The 21,253-nt window shown below is 43.9% G+C and overlaps 1 protein-coding gene across 3 annotated transcripts in view; it reads left to right on the forward strand.

Moving 5' to 3' along the window:
* The first annotated feature begins 3,378 nt into the window (after nucleotides 1-3,378).
* znf704 (zinc finger protein 704) overlaps nucleotides 3,379-21,253 on the forward strand; it is a 38,564-nt gene continuing 20,689 nt past the window's right edge. For 2 of the 3 annotated variants that reach the window (XM_037474208.2, XM_037474209.2), the window contains exons 1-2: nucleotides 3,380-4,296; nucleotides 8,338-8,480. In XM_037474208.2, coding sequence (XP_037330105.2) covers nucleotides 4,039-4,296; nucleotides 8,338-8,480 — 401 coding nt within the window. In that variant the 5' untranslated portion in view covers nucleotides 3,380-4,038. Of the gene's footprint in view, nucleotides 4,297-8,337; nucleotides 8,481-21,253 lie in introns of all 3 variants that reach the window. The other variant, XM_037474210.2, reaches the window with a different exon arrangement.

The raw sequence follows: 21,253 nt of genomic DNA on the forward strand, positions 1-21,253 counted from the left end.
GGGGGGGTGTCAGAGAAAGGCTCGCCACAGCATCCATCATCGACGCATGAGTGTCCTCTTTACAGCTTGGGTACGGTTTATCATATCTGAACTTTTAATTTATCAACCACGGCGAATATCATCGGTACTCGTAGGCCTGACAGAAAATGGACTGTAGTCCCTCACTCAGTGGGCATTAATCATATGAATGATTGCACTTTGGATCATCAATAATTCCTTCTTTGTCTTTTTGACAGCCGTGGAGACATTTAACTTATCACTTGATAAAAGAAACAAAAGTAATAAAAATATCAAATCAGAACAAACTTGCAGCATTGTAACAGTTAGCTGAGAACACAATCAGTGCCTGCGATACTAAAAAATAATTCCGTGCCATGTAATCACGAAATTCATGCACTTACTGTACTTATGAAGGTGATTATTTGTATGCTTCTTCTGCAGCAGCTAGTGTCCTTCTAGCTTCTCCTAGGTGACTCAGTGTCACGCTTTAATGAGGTGTCAGATGAGTGAGGTTCAGCAGCACCGCCACAGAAAGCAGAAGTCTTATCTCTGACCGAATAGTTAGTGGAGAGCATTTGTTAGATTACGCCACCAAATAGAAATGAAAAACTTTTTGTTTGCCAGATGCATTTCACTGCAATCGAGAGCTGAGCGGAGGAACGCGGTTTTCACACATGACGTCTCACATACCTTTTGTAAGCATTTTTATACATTCTATGGACCATGGCATTTTTTTTGGTGAATTTTTTATTTATTTAAGGATGTATATTGTTGTGTAAGTGTATGTCTGGGAGAGACAATTCAATTGGGTTCTCTAGAAGTTTCTAGACAATTTATTTAGCGGATTAATGAAAGTGAGTTGTGTGTAAAGAACAGATATAAAGGTACACTGATTTTTTAACGAAATCATTGTTAAAAAAAAACATGTGAAAATATTTTCTTTTTTTTTCATTTTGCACAGGATTCCACACAAATGATGTGTTAAAATGTGATGAAAGGACATAGCAAACTTAGCATTATTAGAAAAAATAAGGCAAAGTGTATTTTTGGGGTTTTGTGGTCTTTCGAGCCGACTCTTGGTACAGTATGCAGCCCTTAGTTGGTGTCCCGGATGATTTTTAAGCACAATGTTTAATATCATGGTACTGCCTTTAAATACAGCTTCACAAAAGCTTTATCACAATCCAGCTTTAGCTCTGCACAATTTGAATATTTTATGCTTTTTGACTTACTTGTAGCACTATGAGAAAACCATATCTGTCTGTTTGTAGCTTGTACTGACGACATGCCAACTAAGGCTTGTATAGGAGCACTATTTTTAATCAACTGCTACTCGCTAAAAGGTTTATGTAAGCTTTTACTTATTTGTACAATGTCCAGAGTGGTATGATTCAAAAATATATCCGCTAAGAGCACTGATGTCTGCATTGTTTTAAGGAAAACTGTCGAATGGTTTTAAAAGAAATCTTATTATTACTCAAAGTTGTCAAATAGCCTTTGAACCCTGAGAAGTAGTAACCAATCAATTGTCAGAAATATGGTACAATGTTTTGGTACATGTATTTTAAGAAAAATGGAGTGTGGTACTTTTTTTATTGTGTCAATACTGTTGTTGTAATGTTTGTTTTTATGTTCAACAGGGCCAATGCGTTTTGCTGTAAATATATATTTCACTGCTACGGTATCTCTCCTCTTTGCAGAAAGATCTGCTTCAATCGTTCTAATCACATCCAATATCACAGCATCTCCAGCCTTCGTTTATGTTTCATTAGACATGCAGGAGCTTGTTGGTGGTTCAGAAAAAGGCAGCTTGCCCGCCCTGACACTATTACATATAAATTATATTGGATATTTGAACCCAACAATGCTACAATAAAAGAGAATTTTACTTTCACTTCTGGTATTTAATGAACAAAGCGTAAAAAAAACGTATTAAAAAATATGTCCTCTCAAAAATATGAAAGGATATTTGCTACCAAATGATGCGGCTGTGTATCATCTTTGGTTCCATTGTTTAGATATAATGTTTTTTAAAGAATGCCATCAATCACCTTAGAGGAAAAGATCCAATCAAATTAGCTGTTGGTGCCAAATCTTACCAGGTCAACACAAAGCATTTAGCTATTAGCTGTCTGTCCATAGAAACACCCACACATGGGAATGTTGGAGGTTCGGAGATGCTCCCCTGCTGCCTTTAGCTTTGCTACTCCCATGATGGGACCATTTGTTCCCAGTACAACCAGCAGACAACTGCATGGTGATACGGGCCTTTGATCACAGGACAAAGCCTGTTTTTGAAGCTATGGCCACATCTGTCACCACTCTTTCCCGTTTCCATTCTCTGCATGTAAATATTTTATGACATGAATTGTTCTATTAAAATATATATAATATATTGTGTCTTTGTGTATTTCTTTTCACTAGGGACGATGTCATCTAGAAAGACTGTACGCTTCGTATGATATATATTTTTTTAAAACACTTGGTTTGACGTTAATGAGGCTATTTGTAACGTGCATTGGCGTATGCTCTCTGTCACACTCAGCGATAATCACAACCAGTGCTGGACTTGATTCATAACACCACTGTCAACTTTACAATCAAAAGGGACACATTCATCAGCTATATCTTTCTTACTCAGAGAGCAACAACTCAAATGATATTGGAAGATAGCACCTTTCTTATCTAGTACCGAGTGTAGAGCTTGAGCGTGTCCGCTGTCTGTGATACTGTTACGGTAAAAATACGTTTTTGACTGCTGGTTCGTATAAATAAAGATATCACAGTGTTTCTGGCAAAACTGGTCTCACTGTTTGCACACATATCTCACATATTTGCATGTTATACATATTTGCATATCTCAGCCAAATCTAGTTTGAACTGAATTATCTAAAGGGGATGGCTATTGCCTGTACATGTTTGATATATAACAATCAAGTAATAACAACATTTATAAAATCAAATTAATCAAATAACCTTTTTGATTACATTCACAAAAGCGAGACCAGTGCAGTTAATTACTTTAATTTTAGAAACAGATCATAGTAATTTAGAGCTCCCATGGCACCTGGAAAGTAGGCGACATGCCATAAACAACTAGGTTATGGCATAAAAACGTATTTTCCGTAGCCTCAATTCCCTTTTCTCTCTTTCTTCCCTTCTGCTGTACACCCTCCCTTCTCGTCCCCCCTCCATCCTTGCGTCATTGTTTTTGAATGTAGCATCCTCCCGGCCGCGTTACCTTCTGTGGGAGGAGAAGGTGGAGCGGTGGAGGCTTGTGGAGGCGTGTGCTGCATCGACCAATTGCAAGCCCGCCCCGGCCGCCGGACCGCACATGTTTACAGGCAGCATTCCGCCGGTAGAGGCTCTGCTTGTGCGGAGCAAAGCACGGACTGGAGCCCCCAGTAGCCGGACCCGGAGTCACGTAAGGGCCGTGTTTTTCGACCGGGTTCAGCTTCTGCGGAGATACGACGAAGCATACGGACCAGCGAAACGAGATCGTTCGACGCGTTTGCCTCGGCTCTTCGATGCCCTAGTCGCTAACACGCGATTAAGCCGCGACACCCTCCAATCGTGTGCACAAGTCGCTTCGATTCCCGAACGAGGGCGCCAGTCCGTGTCTTCCCGCCGCCCTCTGAGCTCGCAGGGAGCAGTTGGGAAAACAAACATGTCGAGCGGATGAGGATTGGTAGCCGGTTATATGTGGAGGTTTTTTAGCGGCAAAACGAGTCGCGTTCGTGTTGTTGTTGTTTTTTTATATTGCTGTTCGGCGCTAATTCAAAGTGCTCCTTCGAGTTTTCGGTGCTTTTGAGTACGCCACATCTAGGCCGCCGTTGGGAGCGTTCCCCTCCCGAGTATGTTGCCGCCTTCTAACCTTGTACCGGCGGAGCGCGCAGTCTACCCGCTGCGGGTTCGTGTTTTTCTCGACGTTGTTTTGCCGGTTTGAATTCGACACTTGATGGTTTTATTACAGCGGGGTTTTTCTTCTTCTCGCGGCTCTTGACTTTAGTGAGACACACTAAACAATTTACAAAAACAATGCACACGAGGCGTTTGGTGAAGCGGTCCATCCTCGGCAGCCGCGTTTATGCGCCGAGCCCGACGGGGGACGGTGCCCCGGTGACCGGAGTGGTGCAGGCTGTCAAGCAGGAGAACAGAGACGTGCACGCCGGAGCCCGCCACAGCGTCTACACCGTGCTCATGCAGGACGGCAGCCTCAAGGAGTTCTCCGAGGAGGAGATAGCCGCGGGGATCAACCACATTGCAGCCAAAGGACCGCTTAAGTCCAGCTTGAAGGTGCGTGTGTGCGTGCGCGCGCGTGTGCGTGTATAGCGAGCGTCCCAGCCGGCAGGCAGCGCTTCACTGTTTTTCGTTGTGCGTTGTTTTGCAGCGTTTAACCGCTTCCTGTACGGAGCGGATTTAACGGTTCCACCTCAACCCGAATGCCGCTGCTGCTGCCCCTCAATGTAACATCCAACCGGCGGGGACCAAAGCAGCATAGCTCACCATGGACATATTGCACATTCGTTTGCATATTGCATCAAATGAATTGACAGTCGTGACATTTGGGAGATGATACATATGTATACATATATTCCCTCATATATTTATATATATATATATAGGACAAAGGCTCCGATAGGGCCCTGCGCAATGTGTATGTGTGCCATTGGGTGGGTAGGGTGAGGAAAACAAACACGCTCTGACTGCAGCGTTTCGGAGTGGTGTGAAGACCCGGCGCGAGGCTCTTTTGCACATGGGTTTATGCTATATACATATCGTGTTCAAATGCAGACACCCCCGTTAATCTTTTCTTTAATTGCGCAAATGCACTGAAATGATGCATAATATTTGGGACATTTTGGACATCATTAATGGATAATGCTGCAGCTTGTCACCCTGTTGAATTTTATATGGCGTTATGTGAACTCATTCTGCACAACAAGGCTGTTATTGTTTTACAACTCTTGAATATACACGGTTTGGGCTTCCTGTGACATATGAGACAGAATGATCCTAATACGAGCCTAATTAGCAGTGACCTAATTTGTTTAATTTCCAACCTCAGATATAGATTATCTGCATGTATTGTGCAAATCCATGTCCTTGGATGAAAACATTTTTGGTGTAAGGAAAGCTGTGTGTGTGTGTATGTGTGTGTGTTGTGTTATGTCCTGTTCACAGTGAGGGAGGGACAGAGCAATGCATGTGACCGAATAACTGCTTGTTTACTTCTTCGATGGCTCATCTGCTGATTTCAAATCTATTTGGAAATCTGTGGTTTTGTGCCCCTTTGCACTCATGTGTGCTTGGCTTTACATTTTTATTGTTAAGAGAACAGCTCGCAAGTTACTTTAAGTCTTATTTTAGCAACAAAAACAGAAATGTTGAGCTACTGTTTGTCGCCACACATGCTGGACCGCTCACATTTCCTTTAGGGAGGGAGGGAGGGAGGGAGTTCATCATGCTTGCAGAGCTTTAAATTAAGTTGTAAATAAAAAAACTAGGCGTGTGTTTAAAAAAAAGACAGCTCTGCTGTCGTAGCTGTGGTGGGACATACGTTTTAAACTTAGGACCCTTGTTTTGTTTTTCCCTCAGCACAATGGTCAAGTCGCTTTCAGCACTCAAGCACCGCTGGGGTCGAAAACAAGCCACGAATTGGGGAGGAGGGGTGTGTGTGTGTGTGTGTGTGTGTGTGTTTACACACGTGGCTCTGAGTTGTTATTTTTCTTTTGCATGGATGTGCTTGCTCCCATATGTGTATTTGTATGTTGGATGAGTAAGAGCTGACTACTTTCCGTGTTGGGGGTGGGGGGGGGGGGGGGGTGTTGTTGTTTGTGAGGCCATGCCGCCCGCCCCGTTTGAGCAGCAGCTGTAAACAATAAAGCAGGCTACCCACAAGATGGCAACGGGTGTTATGCTGCAAAGAATCTGGATGCCTGGCTCATTGCCAAGTGCGGCAAACAAATGCCCCCTGTTCTGAAAGGTGTGTGTGTGTGTGGAGGGGGGGCGGGGGATGCCACTTGTTGGTCTGTGCAGATCCTTCGCCGGCAGCAAAGAGGCGTTAACTTGTTTTGGTTTTGCCGGGCTCTTCTTTTGTTGGCCTTGCATTTGCCGTTAGCGGCCCGACGTGGGAGTCAATGAAGCGAGCTTGTTGACGGGAGCTCAGTGAGTATTTGTTCTGAGGGGGGGGGGGGGGTCCAGGCAGGCAGGCGTCGGCTGTCCTTGTTGGTCGACTGAGCAGCAGCATGAAGCAGAGCGACCTCGGGGTCAAGTCTGGATGCTGCCTGTGATGACGTATGAGTTATCTTTTGAGTTGAACTGCAAACACCTTTTTTGTGTTTTACATTCACACATTTAATCCCATGATCTCAATATTGTGTGTCCTTCAAAAGTATCTCAACAACTACTTCAACAGAGCGCCAGACACTGCAGTTAACTTCCTCTATAACCCTAAACAACTTCGTGTGAAATGAAAATATCTATTTGTGATTTGCTGTTACAGTTTAAACACAATGTATCTGTATCAAGTAACAATCACGTGGCTTGTATTTAGTTTCGGATGGTATAAGGGTTCCTTAATTTCCTTTCAGATTATGTTTGTGAATTACATTTTTTTTTGCAATTCATTTAGATACATGTTACAGTAGAATACATGATCTTGTTCATTCATATGTAATAACCGCGTTCTACATGAGTTTAATGTATTTTGGGAGATTTATGACACCAATTCTAAACAGCTATCAGCTACTTAATTTGCTGAAGCTGCAATGTAATTAAAAAAACTGCAGTGTAATATCCTGACTCGATGCACTAGATGTGCGAATACAAAAAGTACTTCAGAGCAACAAAGAACAATGTGTGTAAGGAGACACATTCAGTCCATGGCATTCAATTTATGTTCTGTGTCAGCTCGCCTCATTATGACCTTTGACCCATAAAGGCTCAAGACTCTTTTACGCTTGTCAAACGGCCCAAAGCAAGTCGGTTAGGAGTTTCTGTGTGAGTGGGACAGCGAGGGAGAATGAGAGATAAAGGGAGGAGAAATGAGGGACACTGGCTATGTATTAGGTGCACACACACACACACACACACGCCTGCACCAGCTTTGACACTTGCAGCTCACATTTCACAACCGATTTGGCAGGGTTCACAATATCCTGGCCCTGTGAAAGGCCATCATTCATAAGCTTGGTGAAAGGATAGAATTGCTGTTGTTTTTTTTCCGAGGACCCTCGTTCCACACAAACCCCTAATCTTCCTCGGGCCGGTGTGTAATTCCTCTTGTTGTTTCACTCAAGTCTGTGATTTCACAGAGGGTTTTCACACCACGGAGCGCTTGTATGACGAGCCTCTCATGAGGGATACTCAATACTCATTTCACCTGTTTTTTTTTTTCCTCATTAACTCAAAATAAATTGTTCTTGTGGTGTGTGTGTGTGTCGACGATTGACTACGGTGCCATTGTTTTTCCCACAGTCAGCCCTTATCGTGTTGCGGTGCTTTGAGATAAGGATCAGGGGTGACCAATAGGTTGATCGCGGAGGCAGTGCCAGTGGATCGCCTGCTATTGATTTTTAAAAAAACACCTCACGTCACGCATGTCCCGTCGGAAAAATAATGCTAATGCTAACTAGGGATCCTTGCTTACAAATGGATGCATTTCATTTAATTCAAAAGCAACTGTGGCTGACTCCGATCAGTGCAAGTCATCTGAGTAAAGTAATGACAGAGAATGCGTAGAATCCTGAAAAATGGGATTGTTGTTTTTTTTGTTTTGCGCTGTTGATCTGTTTGGTTACCGCTACTTCTTGTTACTAGCTACTACCCCCCCCCCCCCCCCCCCCTGCCCCCACACTTCCCCCGTTTATCATCAGAATAGTGCTGCTATGCTTCCCATACAGCATCTTGGTGCTGCCAACAGTAACTTGTGGTTTTCAGTTGGAAACCCCAAAACTATTCCAGGAACTAAAGAATACATCCTGACTGTAACTGACCACTATGCAGTTTTTGACTTCATCCAATTTGTTTGTTTGGTCTATATATTGTACTCCCTCATTTAAAATATAAATATAACCGTCAACATCTAGGTTACAAGGTTTTGACCGAGCCCAGACCACAACTTTATATCTACTTCTGTGTTGAAAAGCTATTTAGTGTGTCATTTAATGGGCCGTCTTTTTAGCTGCGGCCTGGGCCTTTACAGAAGAACGCTTGTTTCTGTACTCTCCTCATCACTCACAACACTCATGTGTATTCCTGTATCAGCAGTTGGATACTTGTCCACATGGTTCTCCACCCAAGTACTGACTCCATCTTCTGTGCATCCTTCTCCAGCAGAGCTCCTGTAACGGAGCTCTAGAGAGCCACATGGTGGACGGCTTCTCCCACAGCCCAGAGGCCCCCGACACCCGGTCGGTGTCCCTGCTGGAGCAGAAACGCAAAGTGGTCTCCTCCAGCATCGATGTCCCCCATGCAAGGTAGGTCTGTGTGTGTGTGTACCAGCATGCCTTGCATGTCCTTTGATCGTGATAGTGGGATTCCTGTATTAGACAAGGTTCGGGTTGACTTCCCACATGCAAAGTTCATTGAAGGTTTATGACATAGATAAGTCATCTCATATATAGGACATAGTTAATTTGAGCTGACATCCAGTTTTTTTCTAACCCATAAGGCCATCTTTATCAGACCACTGAATGCAATTGAACCGAAATTCACTTATATCTCATCACATTAATATTTTAACATATGCCGCCATACATGTTCCCATTCACATCAGTGCATGTTGTAATGATTGAGTTAGTTATTCTACAATGTCATTCCAAGAATCGCATAAGGTTCCTTTAACTTGCTGAATAGATAATGCTTGTTATTGTTAGAATGGTATGGCTCCAGTGGGTTTTCCAAATAATAAATTGGCGCAAATTCATCAAAGCCATGAGAGTCAACTAACACAGAAAATGGTATCGTTACCCTCTATCATGTTCTGTCACATACTGTGGCTTGATAGCCAGGTTAGACATAAGTGGAAAGAAATGAACTTGAAATTACTGTGAGCGAAGCTTTTATGTAACACATTAAAACAGTTATCATTTTATGTTTAGCTGTTCTTTCACACATTCAGTGACTCATTTCACCATACACACACAAGTACTGTTTTTTAAATGGTCAGCACAATCCACCATTTAAGCTACTCCGCAACAGGACAATTAAACATGAATAGGCAGCAGTTCATGGTAGTGAAGAGCCATCTAATAAAAAAACAACACTTAGGCTATTAAATTTGATGTGATGTTATCGAACGTCACCCCCCAGCACTTATCCTCGTCCTGCTGCGGAAGTCCAATCGATGGCAACTTGCTGGAATGTACAGTTAAAAAAGTTTTAAAGTTAAAGCTTTATCACTGCACCCCGAGCCCTGCCGTAAATTGAATAGTTTAGTCGCTTTTGAATCATTGATTTTGTTCTCTCTCATTGCCCATTAAGATGAGGAATACCCTTTAAAATTGAATCCATCACATGGATTAGACATAAGTATTACAACGGTCCCTTCCTAATTAGCTTCTCGCATAGGGATTCCCATCACAGTGATATATTTATATGGTTAATGTGGAATGGCTTATTGATCATCTCACTGCTCTTGCACAAGTTTAATGGTCACTTTGTAAGCCAAGTTCCCGTTTATATAGTGTGTGTGCACATCTCCACAACACATCCAAGACGTCAACAATGTGGCAAATATATTGTGTCCTTTGTCTGGCCATATGATTAAAAACGACCGGAGATGAAGGTTCAATTTTCTCTCTACATTCTAATATCTGAAATGTAGGTTGAGAAAACATCCGAAGCCTTTAGAAACATTGAATGGGGTTAGGGTTAAGGGCTCTATTTTCAATTATGTGCTCTGTAGACACAAGCTGAGCTTTCTCTTTATGTTTCTCTACCTGAAGTATTTATTCATCTCCTGCCTGGTAACAAGGAGGAAAAGCAGGTAGGTAAAGGGTGTGTGCGGCGAGGAGGTCCTTTAAACAGTTTATAAATATGTTCTATAATCTAGTTTCTGTAACTATTACATGTTTAAAAGTTCAGCGTGTCTGTCACTTAATGTCATTGGCATTTTAATGTCTCAATGAAGAGAGACATTTCCTGTGAAGAGCCCGGCCTTGACACCAATTGATTTTGTGTGAATCACTTAAAAGCCTGTTCCTCAAAGTACAGCAATGTATTATGCTTGTCAAAGTCGAATAACTAACTGAAAAACGGGATTAAACAAAAATAACATAATCATTTCAGTCCAAGGGTGCTCACATAAAAGTTCATGGCATAATGTTTATCCATAATGGAGACAAGCAGCGTGGGGGACGGGGGGGGGGGGGACAAGGTTAAGGGGTGAAGGAAAGTGAGTGTGGAGAGGAGGCTAAAGGAGCTGGAGAGAGAGCAGACTGATAAGTGTGCTGCTGTGAGGGTAACAAGTAAAAAGAGAGAGAGCGAAAATGCCTGAGGAATTTTTTCTCTTTTTTTTCCAGAGCTAAAGTAACTCTCCAGAGAAGTTGGGACCTTGAGGTCGTTAATTGCACTCTGAAAAGTTCCCTCTCTGCTAGTGATTTCCCAAGAAAATGTCTGGCTGCTTGATGGCTCTCCAGGTCCCTTGAAACCCAGATACAATGGGTCTCCTACCTCACCGGGAGTCACTCAAGTACCTCGAAGCCTCATCGGCAATCATTGGCAAATGGAGAAATTACAATGTGCCGTACAGACGTTGGACCCTGTGGGTCCCCGGGCTCGGTTGGTCCAGCTCTCATTACTTTATCGAGAAGGCTCCTTCGTCTTATTTGTTTACAGCACATTTACTTCGTCTGCATTTTTGTCGGATATTTCCCCCCAAAATCAATGCGTGTCGCTCCACGATTGACCTTTTTCTAGCATGGATCCCAAATGTCTAAGGAAATGCATTCCTGTGTGAATTGTTTTTAAATATGCTTTGCCTTGAAATGAAGAGGCAAGGATCTGCCTGCTCTGGCAGATTTGTGATTGGTTAACGCCATATAACCTTATTCTGGCTTTACAGACATACACGTCGTCACAGTTTTCAGTCTTAGCCAGGAGCTGGGCCTTCTCTGTCCTCCCAGAGCTCATGTTATGTCTGTCCAGGAAACGGTCCATTTTAATGAGAGATGGCAGAGCACGCCGGTGGAAACGAAAGGCTTGGCTTTTGACAAATAGCGTTTGAAGGACTAATTGCTAGCAGGGGAAGTGAAGTATAACCTTATTTAAAGGGGGAAGCCAGAGATCCGAGCGCTCAAATCTTCGGTCCGGCGTGCAGCAGGCGTACTCGCGTTCCTGAATATAGTTGGACCCCTCGCCGCTCCTCTCTGATGTTCTAATCTGATTCGTGGTTTTGGATGACCAATCCACGTTGCTGTAAACCAGAGCTGGTGGGGCTCTTAACTTCAAAACCACCAAACTGTTTGTCATCGTCTGTGTTTGTTGTTGATCAGTGTTTTTGCAGATCACCCAGGTTCACTGAGCTAACCCAACCCGTGTGTTCACCACTCTGGCGAGGCTGGTGCATCAGCCAACTCAGACACAGGCCGAGCCCGAGGGCTCCGCATCCTCATCAAATGACCAGTTGGGTCTCTTAAATGAGGCGGCGGGGATCCCTAATCCTCGTCTGCTCTGCTTTACTCGCGGTTTGGTTTGTATTTGTGGTTGTTTCTTTCATTTTACACTTTCAGTAACTCCCTTTCGGAATGAGCTAAAGGAGGGGAGGGAGGGGGGCGCGTGCACAAGAGCCTTGCGAGTTCTCCAAAGAGGGCGGGACCGAGGGGGGAGGGAAAGAGCGAAAGTAAGGCCAAAGTAAACACTTTTCCTTGTTCGGATGCCAGTGGAGTTCAGACACCGTGCGATTACCATCTGAAAAGACGGCTCTCATGATATCTCGCTTTCCTGCTCCCTCTCTTCTTCCCTCCCCCTCATGCACCGTCTCACTCTCGCAGTCCCGTTGTGTGTGTTATCTGATTGAAGCCTTTCCTGCAACAATTTACTCCAGCAAACGATGCCCGTTCAGTCAAATATCAGATTAACCTGACTACACACAGTTAAAAATAGCATACACAATTGTGCTCGTATTTAAATATAAAGAGAACTCTCCCCAACAAGCGTAGAAAAAGGGTTAATGATAATAGTGGGATTATTCGTAATGGGAACTTCACCAGACAGTAATAGATTCTTAATGCTGAAAAAGAAAAACGCCGAACAAGCGGTTTTAACAATTGGAAAGACAAAGTCAGTGGACTTTTGTCCTATTAAAGTGAGCAAAACTTAATTGGTGACCAGAAATAGTTTTTTTTATATTTATGAATAACTGGACAAAGCGTTTTGCAAAGTAATAAATAAAGTCAACAGTTTGAAAAAGCTATGAAGGAGGTCAGTAAAGTGCTCTAGGCGAGGTTCATATTAATGCACAGATTCAGCCGGTGTGAGCTCATCGCTCAGTGGCTGCTTCGTTATCTTGGGAAAATCCCGATGTTGTTCTTAATCTTGGTCTCAAAATAAACCACTAGGGACCAACCGGGCGTGTTGAGCCAGGCTTGTGTGAGCCTAAAATGTCTGTGATCATATCTTGGAACCATTGGTGTTTTTAAAAGGGATCAGCAATATCTTGAAATCACTCCTGGGGGGTGCTGGGTAACCGGCGCAAACATGCAAGAATTAGAGTGATATGATCTCATCTTAGTGAGGGTTACACATCGTGTACGCCGTTAAGATATCTGAGCCTTTCTCTTAACTCCACTCCATCTTACGTTTCAGTGTGATATGACCGAGTATAATGGGACAAAATGAAAGACGCAGAGACAAAGACCAGATAAGAAAAAGCACCTTGTGCACCGTAGATCGTTATTGCTTTCATTTTTCTTGACACATTTTCCCGAGACTCATTACACCGTGGTCTAAGGCAATAATTGAGATATATCAGTTTTTATTGAATCTCTACATGGATTGCTCCATTTACCTCCACAGGAGTTCGCTTTGTTCAAGTCTCTAAAACCTCCTCAGTTGATTGCGCTGAACCTCTAATCTCAGCTACAACAGTCGAGTCTTCATGGATCCGTTTACATTGATTGCACATAGACCAATCGAAGACAAAGCCCCTGCTCTATTTCAATATTGGCGGCGGCCCGGCTGGCTCGTTGGACGAGTTCGTGCTCCTGAGAAAACGACCACCTGCGACGCTGCATGAGTGGAATTGCTAGTTTACATCTATATGCAAATGAACTCTTTAATTAAGCAGATCGGTGCTTGTGGGTCCAGGAATGTGTAAACGTGGTCGGTCTAAATCCCCGGCCAACCTTTGCCGTTGGACGCATGCCTGCTTGTGTAAACGTGTGTTTGTGTGCGCGTGTTGTTGTGATCGCAAACCGGCATTTAAATGCACTTTAACTCTGAAGACTTCAAGGATACTTTATTACTGCACAATCTGGCATGCTCATTATAACATCAGTTATTGAGAATAAAAACATTGCACCATTTATGGCCTCTCAGGTTTGTTACTGCATGCTGTTTGAATGAAATCACACAAAGTCTACAATTTATCTATGGAGCGCATTTGGCCCCCTAGAAATTCAATGCTGATTACCGCGATGCTAGGAGTAGTAATTGACTCTTTTCTCTACAGTACCTTGTACCTTAACTTTTCTAGACTAGCGTCAAAAGCTATGTAAGCTCACGCAGCCCGGAAGGCTGTGATTGGTCTGACACCTACATCCTTTCCGGAGTCTCACATTTCCGGTTTCATAGTATAACACCGCCATGGACGGGCAGATGGCCTCCAATTCATGGACGCAGATCTTCGCAAACATCGATTTGTTGTGAAGGAAAATACGGGACAAATATGTCTGCGAAAAAAAACGATGAGAATCAGCAGTGGCGATGCAGGGGGCTAAAACGTCTCTGATGAATAAATAAACAAACCAACGACTACCGCACACAAAGACTTCGTCCTCAAAAAAAAGCTCCATCTAGTGTTCTGGCGGTGAATTGCTTTGCAACAAGCGTAAGCCTTTTAGAACCATGAATTGAAACGAGTCCATCGACACAACTTTGCGTAAAGACACTGTTGCTGAACCATGCAGCAGCCTTCAGAGGTGCGTATCTGCAGCTTCAGACTAATCCATAGTCCCCAGCTTTAATGGACCGATGGGACAGAGTGCTACATGGAAAGAAAAAAGCTCTTATTGATTCTATCGACTGACGTGCATTATGGTCGTCTGCGGTATTTATGAAGTGATACCAATTAACGGTAGAGTCCTCGTGTCATTGTGTGTCACACTTGGGGTCCAAACAGAAGCACCGACAAGGAGGGGAAATAAGTGAGCAGAGCTTCCATAAAGTGGGACCTTTTCTGCAGATTAAAGACACTTTGTGTCAAAATGCTTTTGAGTTAAATTTGTAAGTTTCTTCTAATTATCAATGAGTGAGCGTGTTGATCTTAAAAGGACCGTGTGTGGAAGACGACACTTGCATCCGGATGAAAGCTCCTTCAATATAAAGCATATTTTTATTCATGTGCTGACTGCATGTAGAATGTTGGTCAAACCTAAGGTATTGTGATTCATGTTTTCTCTCCTTAAATGGAAGTAAATAGTTTATTGTTAAATGAGCCATTTATGTTTATTCAATTCATTCAAATTGTACGGGTTTCTTTGCAAAAAAATAAGTTAAAAATCATAGTTCTTATCTGTGATTTTGATATGACGGGTTGTTAATTTAGTTAAATGCAGGATAACCACTGCTTTATTCTGACTTTAGCTCAATTTCGGCAGACAATTCTGTGCCGATATCTATTCTGTGCCTGTTTTCTGTACTGCCCTTGCAAAATTTGGGTTTCAGGCAAAGATATTGTGACACAACGGGTGGAGTCGGGGAGGGGTGGGGGGACAATGGGTTATTCTCAAGAATAACTCATTAAAAACACAACGAGCCCAACAGAATTACCTCCTCCCCGCATTTCTAATTATGCCCATCAATTTTGAGGCTCCACTGACCTGTCTGCTTTGAATTATTGAAATCTGTCAGGCTGACAGGCTTTATTAATTAAAATGGAGATGTACTAATTAAGAGCATGGAGGGTGAGGGTGTCATAATTTCAGCACGGTTTTAATTTGCGCGTTTCTCGTTTTTATCGCAGTTTAGCAGAGTGGGAGCGGCGTGATTGAGCGCTGGCCGAAGGCACTGCGGAGGTCATGTGACGTTTGTGTGATCGCGTACGTGCGGGTTTTAGTATTTTTCTGGCAACCAAACCAACTCCCCTACTTTCAGCATGTCATAAGCGCCTTTTTGAAAGACGAGTCACAATGACTTCCTTTCTTTGTCCATGACGGCTTGTATGAGAACATAAAATTATCCGTTATCTTAATCAAAAGAGATAAGTGCCAATTAAATTCAAACACAGGCCATCCGATAACAGAACATACCTTTGTAGTGTTTGGCCACTGAAATGTATCTTTCAACACTTTTCAGCCCTATTGTAGACTTGTGCATTTTAAAAGGGAACACTGCGATTTCTCCCAAATGGTCGTCCACATGAGAGTCCGTCTAAAGAGCTCGGAACAAAAAGAAAATGGTGTGATGCTCCTCGTCTGTGTATAGTTTAGTGCGGCGTGTTCGGCGAGCTTCAGTGCATCCGTCTATTGGAGCAATTTTAAATCTATTGGCCATCTATAATCTATACGTGGGACGTGGGATGTAGTGAAGAGCGCTCACATGCATGAGTCGTATCAGCTCAGAACACAAGTGCGTCATAAAATCTGCCCCTCCAGCAATATTTCAATAACCTTCAATCTAGTCAATACTGTCTAAGTGTGTAAGGACAGTTGAGACGCTGCAAATGAAAGTACTTGATTAGCTTTATTAGTACATGATGGCATCCAGCCGGACAATTGACCTTTAATCGTCAACCCGGCCAGAAAGGTTATCAAAAGAACCAACTTGAACGCACCGGAGTAAACTCTTGTCAGGGCGTGAGTGATGTTGCAAGAAGCCTTTCAAGTCAATTGGGGCAAACTCCTGTGCATTTGATCCCGTAACTCGAGTGTCGACACAAAAGGCGCGATGGCCTGCACTCCCGTTTAATTCCCAGATGTGGTATGAATCCACCGTCTGGACCAACAGATGCGTAAAAGACATTCACACCGCAGGGGAGTTTGTAATGTGTTCAGCGCGGTCGTGTCACCTCCCAAAAAAAAGCAGATCATTTTTCACACAATCGGCCATCGCACAAACCTAAAGTCGTGAGCGTGCCTTTTGTGGCGTTTCTTGGGACCACAATCCTTTTCTTTAATAACATGAATAACATCTCGCTGCAGCATGTCAACAGTTGGCATCTACACTGTTGGGTTCCCCCTGCGGTTAAATAAGCCAAACATTTAGTGAAAATTATCCAACAGATGTCTCCCTTAACAAAAAGGGCCTTATGCTGTGAGGGGAGGAGCGATCAAGCTAATTGAAAGTTAGCCGATTGTGAGCCTGACATCTAGCGGCCATCTGCTGGGCCCGATCTACATGAATTGGACCAGAATAGGACATCAGCACATTGGATCACCACTTTTACCTGGTGATCCAATAAGGGAGTCTACGGTGTCTCTGGTAAGATCTAAAGCTGCGAGTGCAGCCAACCAGAACTATAAATTATAGACTGGGCCCTCTGTTGGGCTTTAAGCGCCTGGCCACATTTTGTAGTCAGTGAAAGTACATTTTTAAATGTGTGCTGAATGATTTGACTTAACTTGGAATGAAGCAATGCGGCCTGATAGTCTGTAACGGGAACTATGTGCTCCACTGGTCTGTAGAGAAACCTGTGATCCCCGATGTGTTGGTCCAGCTGCCCCTCGGCTATACTCAACTTTTATATTGCTGTTAAACAATACATTGCTTTGGCTCTTCAGACTTTTCCAGGAAGTTCTCATCATTTTTAAAAGCTTTGAGGCCCATAAACCTTCTTTTTTTGGGCTGAAAATGTTGAGGTTTAAATAAAAAAAAACTAAACATACTCAATCATAATCTTGCCTCACACCGACTTTACCATTGAGATAAAGCTTCATTTGTTCAGTCTCTTCTCGCTCGCTGTCTCTGACACACGCTCACTTTGTGCCTCTCTTCTTCTCCGTCTTCCTTTGTTCTTCAAGGACATTTGTCATTGGCTTCAGAGGCTTCACCTGCAAGCTGGCTAACTGGAACATACTACACAAACACGTGCACACAGACACACACCTTCAGGTTCTCCCTTGTAGCTGTAAGGAACAGCTTGTAAGGGGCTACACAGTCAACAGTGGCCCTTTTTTAGCTTTGTGGGCAGATACAATGTGTATGAATTCAGAGGACATCTGGTACAGTTGCCCCCTCAACCCGCCATTTGGGGAGGTCATTCAGACCATCTCCTGTTTTCTTCAACATACCCCCCCAAACGAACATCCTCATGGTGCTATTACCATCAACAAGGCAGCAGTTGCCCAAAGGACAGCCCCCCCCCCACCCTCCCTCCTCTCCCGTTTCTCCCTGTAAACAATGGGAGCCGGTGGCTTTGGCCACGTGAGCCTCAAGCTTCGGCAGACGAGGTTGTTTTGATTTGGGGTTGTGCGTGTGTTTGTTCATTTATTTTAGGGGCCATGGTCGTGTGGGACTCGACTTTTTCTGCCAAAATGTGTGTGTGTGTGTGTGTGTGCGGACGCTTTTGCAGCATTACCTCACCATGAGCTGAAAATTGATGTTTTTACGAGGGGCTTCTCTCTCTTTCTCTCTCTCTCTCTCTTCCGCTCTTTTTCTCGCTCTTTTTCTCTTCAGCCTTGCAGGCGTTTTGTGGAGTTTAGGTCTGCAAACATCGAATGCACAGACGTCCATATAGTGTGCATAATTCATGGCCTCCCTTTAACATTCATGCAAACATGGGTGCTTCCCTCGGCTGCTCTGTGCTGGTCTCTGTCGGAACGGTTTGTTTAGTTGCAGAAAAGTTCTTCATGTTCATACACACACACACACACACACACTTCCATCCAGTAATGACTTTTCTTGTTTTCATGTCCTTTGCTTAATAGTGCCATGTTGTGTGTCAGTTGAAGGCACAATCCAAAAACATCTTTTCAGCCTGTTTTTAGTGTTTAACACTTGTCAAAAATGATGTTAATATTTCCTTTGGTAAGCTGTGTAACTTTGTGGTACTGAGAAAAGTAAGATTTGAAGGTTGATCGGGTATTATATTAAATTATTTTTTCTGTGGTAAGATAATGTTTCACTATAACGAGTAAACCCCCCTAGAAAATGTTTTATTTTTCCTTCCTTCCTTTCCTCATCCTTTTGTCTCCGTATAAGACACTTACACTGCACTTACCCCTCTCACTGTCCACTTGCTTTCCTTTTCTTTTATTCTTTCCATCTTCCACTCATCGCCCTCTGTGCCCAGATGGCTGATTGAGCTTTTCCTGTCTCTTTCCTCTCTTGTGCATCTCTTTTTCTGTCCCTTTTCTCCCTCTCCCTCTCTCGCTTTCCCCTCCGCTGGCTCCCTATATTCTATCCTTTCTCCATCTCTGCTTTCCCGCTCATTTGCCCCCTGATCTGTGTCTCTCTCACACCATAGCCCTCCCTCACTTCCTTTGTCCTCTCAGCTGCCTGCTTTGTGTGTGTGTGTGTGTGTGTGTGTTTCCTCTCACTGATGTGTACTGGCGCTGGAGAATAGGTACAATGGCTAACTTACACTAGCGTGTGAAGTCAGCGGTGACGAGCACAGTGAGGTGAGTTCTAGTTGTTCATATGCAGTTTATTGATTAAGGTTGGCCGCGCAATGACACATTTACTAATGATGAATCAGAAGCCACATATGTTACACATAGAGGAATTCGTCTTGATGATCGGTGTGGATGCATCAGGATTGCTCTCTGTTGGATACGGGAGCCGAGCAGTCTTTGTGTGGACTTGTTGACATGGTTGAGAGGGGAGAAGGAAGGAGTGGGTTCTCTCGCTCTCTCTTCATGCTCGGTGTCACATCCTCACACCACACAGTGGTGAATCAATCAGAGATTACACTTAAAGACCTTCCCCCAGAACACATCCTTCCCCCCCCTCTCTCTCTCCCCCCCCCCCATGTGTTTTTCTTCTTTCCAAAACAATATCCGGCATTAAAGATAAACCCTAAAGGTCATTCAAACACGCTTGTGACTCGTATTGATTAGCTGACTACTAATGAGTCAATCTCTGTCCCAAAACTATTAAGGTCCCAATGGGAGAGCTGGCTGCCTCTCAAGTTTGCGTCGAGCTCTACTCGGCACGTGAACTTGTCCAGCTGTTGAGCGCGAGGAAGGGCATTGCTTTAAAAACCACACCCAGATAAACAATCGCACAAATAGTGGATCGAAGGGGGGCGGAACGAAAGGGAAGGGGAAAGGGGGGAGTAAAAGACCCCTAAATTAGTTGAAGTGGCGGGCATATCCTTTGTCCTGCCTTGAGGCTATGCGAGGCGATTGGACGAGCTGATAGGCCTTCATAATGCCCTCCACCAGCTCAAACGCCAGGCTTTTATGAGCACTTTCAACGCACACACACACACACCCACACACACACCCCTTAGCTCCCAAGAGAGTGATCTACACACTGGAGGATGGGGCGTTTTTTTCCAAATTACACTTACTGAAAGGGAGCTGTGGAGGCTGTGCGTGTCAGCGTACACGTGTGTGTGTGTGTGTGTGTGTCTACGTCTACGTCCGCTGTGGTTACAAATCCAAGATGTATATAATCAAGCTCAGCGGCGATAAAAGGGTGCTTGCGTATGTTTATGTCTGTGTGGTTTATGGTACTTATTGGCAGGTTGTGCGTGTCCAGAGGGAAGGTGGAGCGAAAAGAGCCCTCGTGAAGCTCTCACGAGCCACGTTATCACTACTGTCTCACCGCTAAAGACTAATGAACACACGAACGCACACAATGAGGTGTGAGGTAGCTTCCCCCCCAATCCTTGAAGGAGAAACGCAGGGGGAAAAGGGGAGAAGAGGAGACTTTTCCTTCTTAAGTGGTACATTTAAGTAGAAAATGTGCACATGCGGAGCACTCCATGATACCATGTGCTATAAGGGGTCCCCTCTTCTGACACCATTGATATATCCATCCTAAATATCAGTTTGATAATGTCTCACAGACATTTCATACATGTTCATTTTTTTTAATATGCAACATTTAATACTGTTTTTTTCCAGCAGACTTCAGCAAATTCAGAACTCTGACATCCGCCACAACGCAAACAGATCAGGCCATACCGCTCCCTGCAAGGACAAAAGGCTCAACAGAGCGGGCAGACAGAAAGACCTCTTCCAGACCTCTGATGTTTACTCTCACAGCTACACACTCTCAGGCTCTTCATTTACTCCATTTCTGACATGGAGCTCAGATACTTCATACCAACCACTTCCTTTTGTTTACTCCAGCGCCGCATCATTTGTGAGAGAGAGATTGCGGTGAGCGAATGGAGTGGCTGTAGGGAGCTAGTGAGAGGAGGGAAGTGAAGGAGTAGAGGGGGGGGGGGGGTGTATTTACCAGCCAGCCACTATAAAGGTCGTCATGACTCTTACAGCTGCTGCCTTTGTTCGCATCAGGGGGGGGGCGACCCCCCTCACTGCACATACTGACTCGCCCTCCGACACTCACACACACATTCTCATACATCCAGGTTCGCCTGCATGTGTTGGGGCATTCAGCCTGCGTGCTGAAATAGTAAAACCAACACACACGCACAAACACACACGGTTGTAGACTCTGGAGGCCAAATGAGTAGCTCGGAGCAGCGAGATCCTGTGTATTCCCTCTGCTCATTAGGGCATGCAGCAACGACAATTCAGGGAAAGACCATCAGAGAGAGAGAGAGAGTGTGTGTGTGTGTGTGTGTGTGTGTGTGTGTGTGTGTGTGTGTGTGTGTGTGTGTGTGTGTGTGTGTGTGTGTGTGTGTGTGTGCGCGCACCAAGATGGCTTTACCTCGGCTCCCATCTCCTACTCCTCTTCCTTCTTCCATCTCCCTCATTACACTTTTTCATTTGAAATGTGTCTCCATTGCTGCTCTTATAACTCCCATTGTCATTGTGATATATACTGTATATCGATCTGTTCTTGCAGGACTACCTCTGTTTTTTAGTTGTAGCATTACATTCTGACATTATTGACAAGTTTGAGCTGTCTTGTGGTTATTTTTCATTTTGTGGGGCTTTTTTTATTATGTCGTACT

The sequence above is a fragment of the Pungitius pungitius genome, chromosome 17 (genome assembly GCF_949316345.1).
Source record: "Pungitius pungitius chromosome 17, fPunPun2.1, whole genome shotgun sequence".
Classification (NCBI taxonomy): domain Eukaryota; kingdom Metazoa; phylum Chordata; class Actinopteri; order Perciformes; family Gasterosteidae; genus Pungitius; species Pungitius pungitius.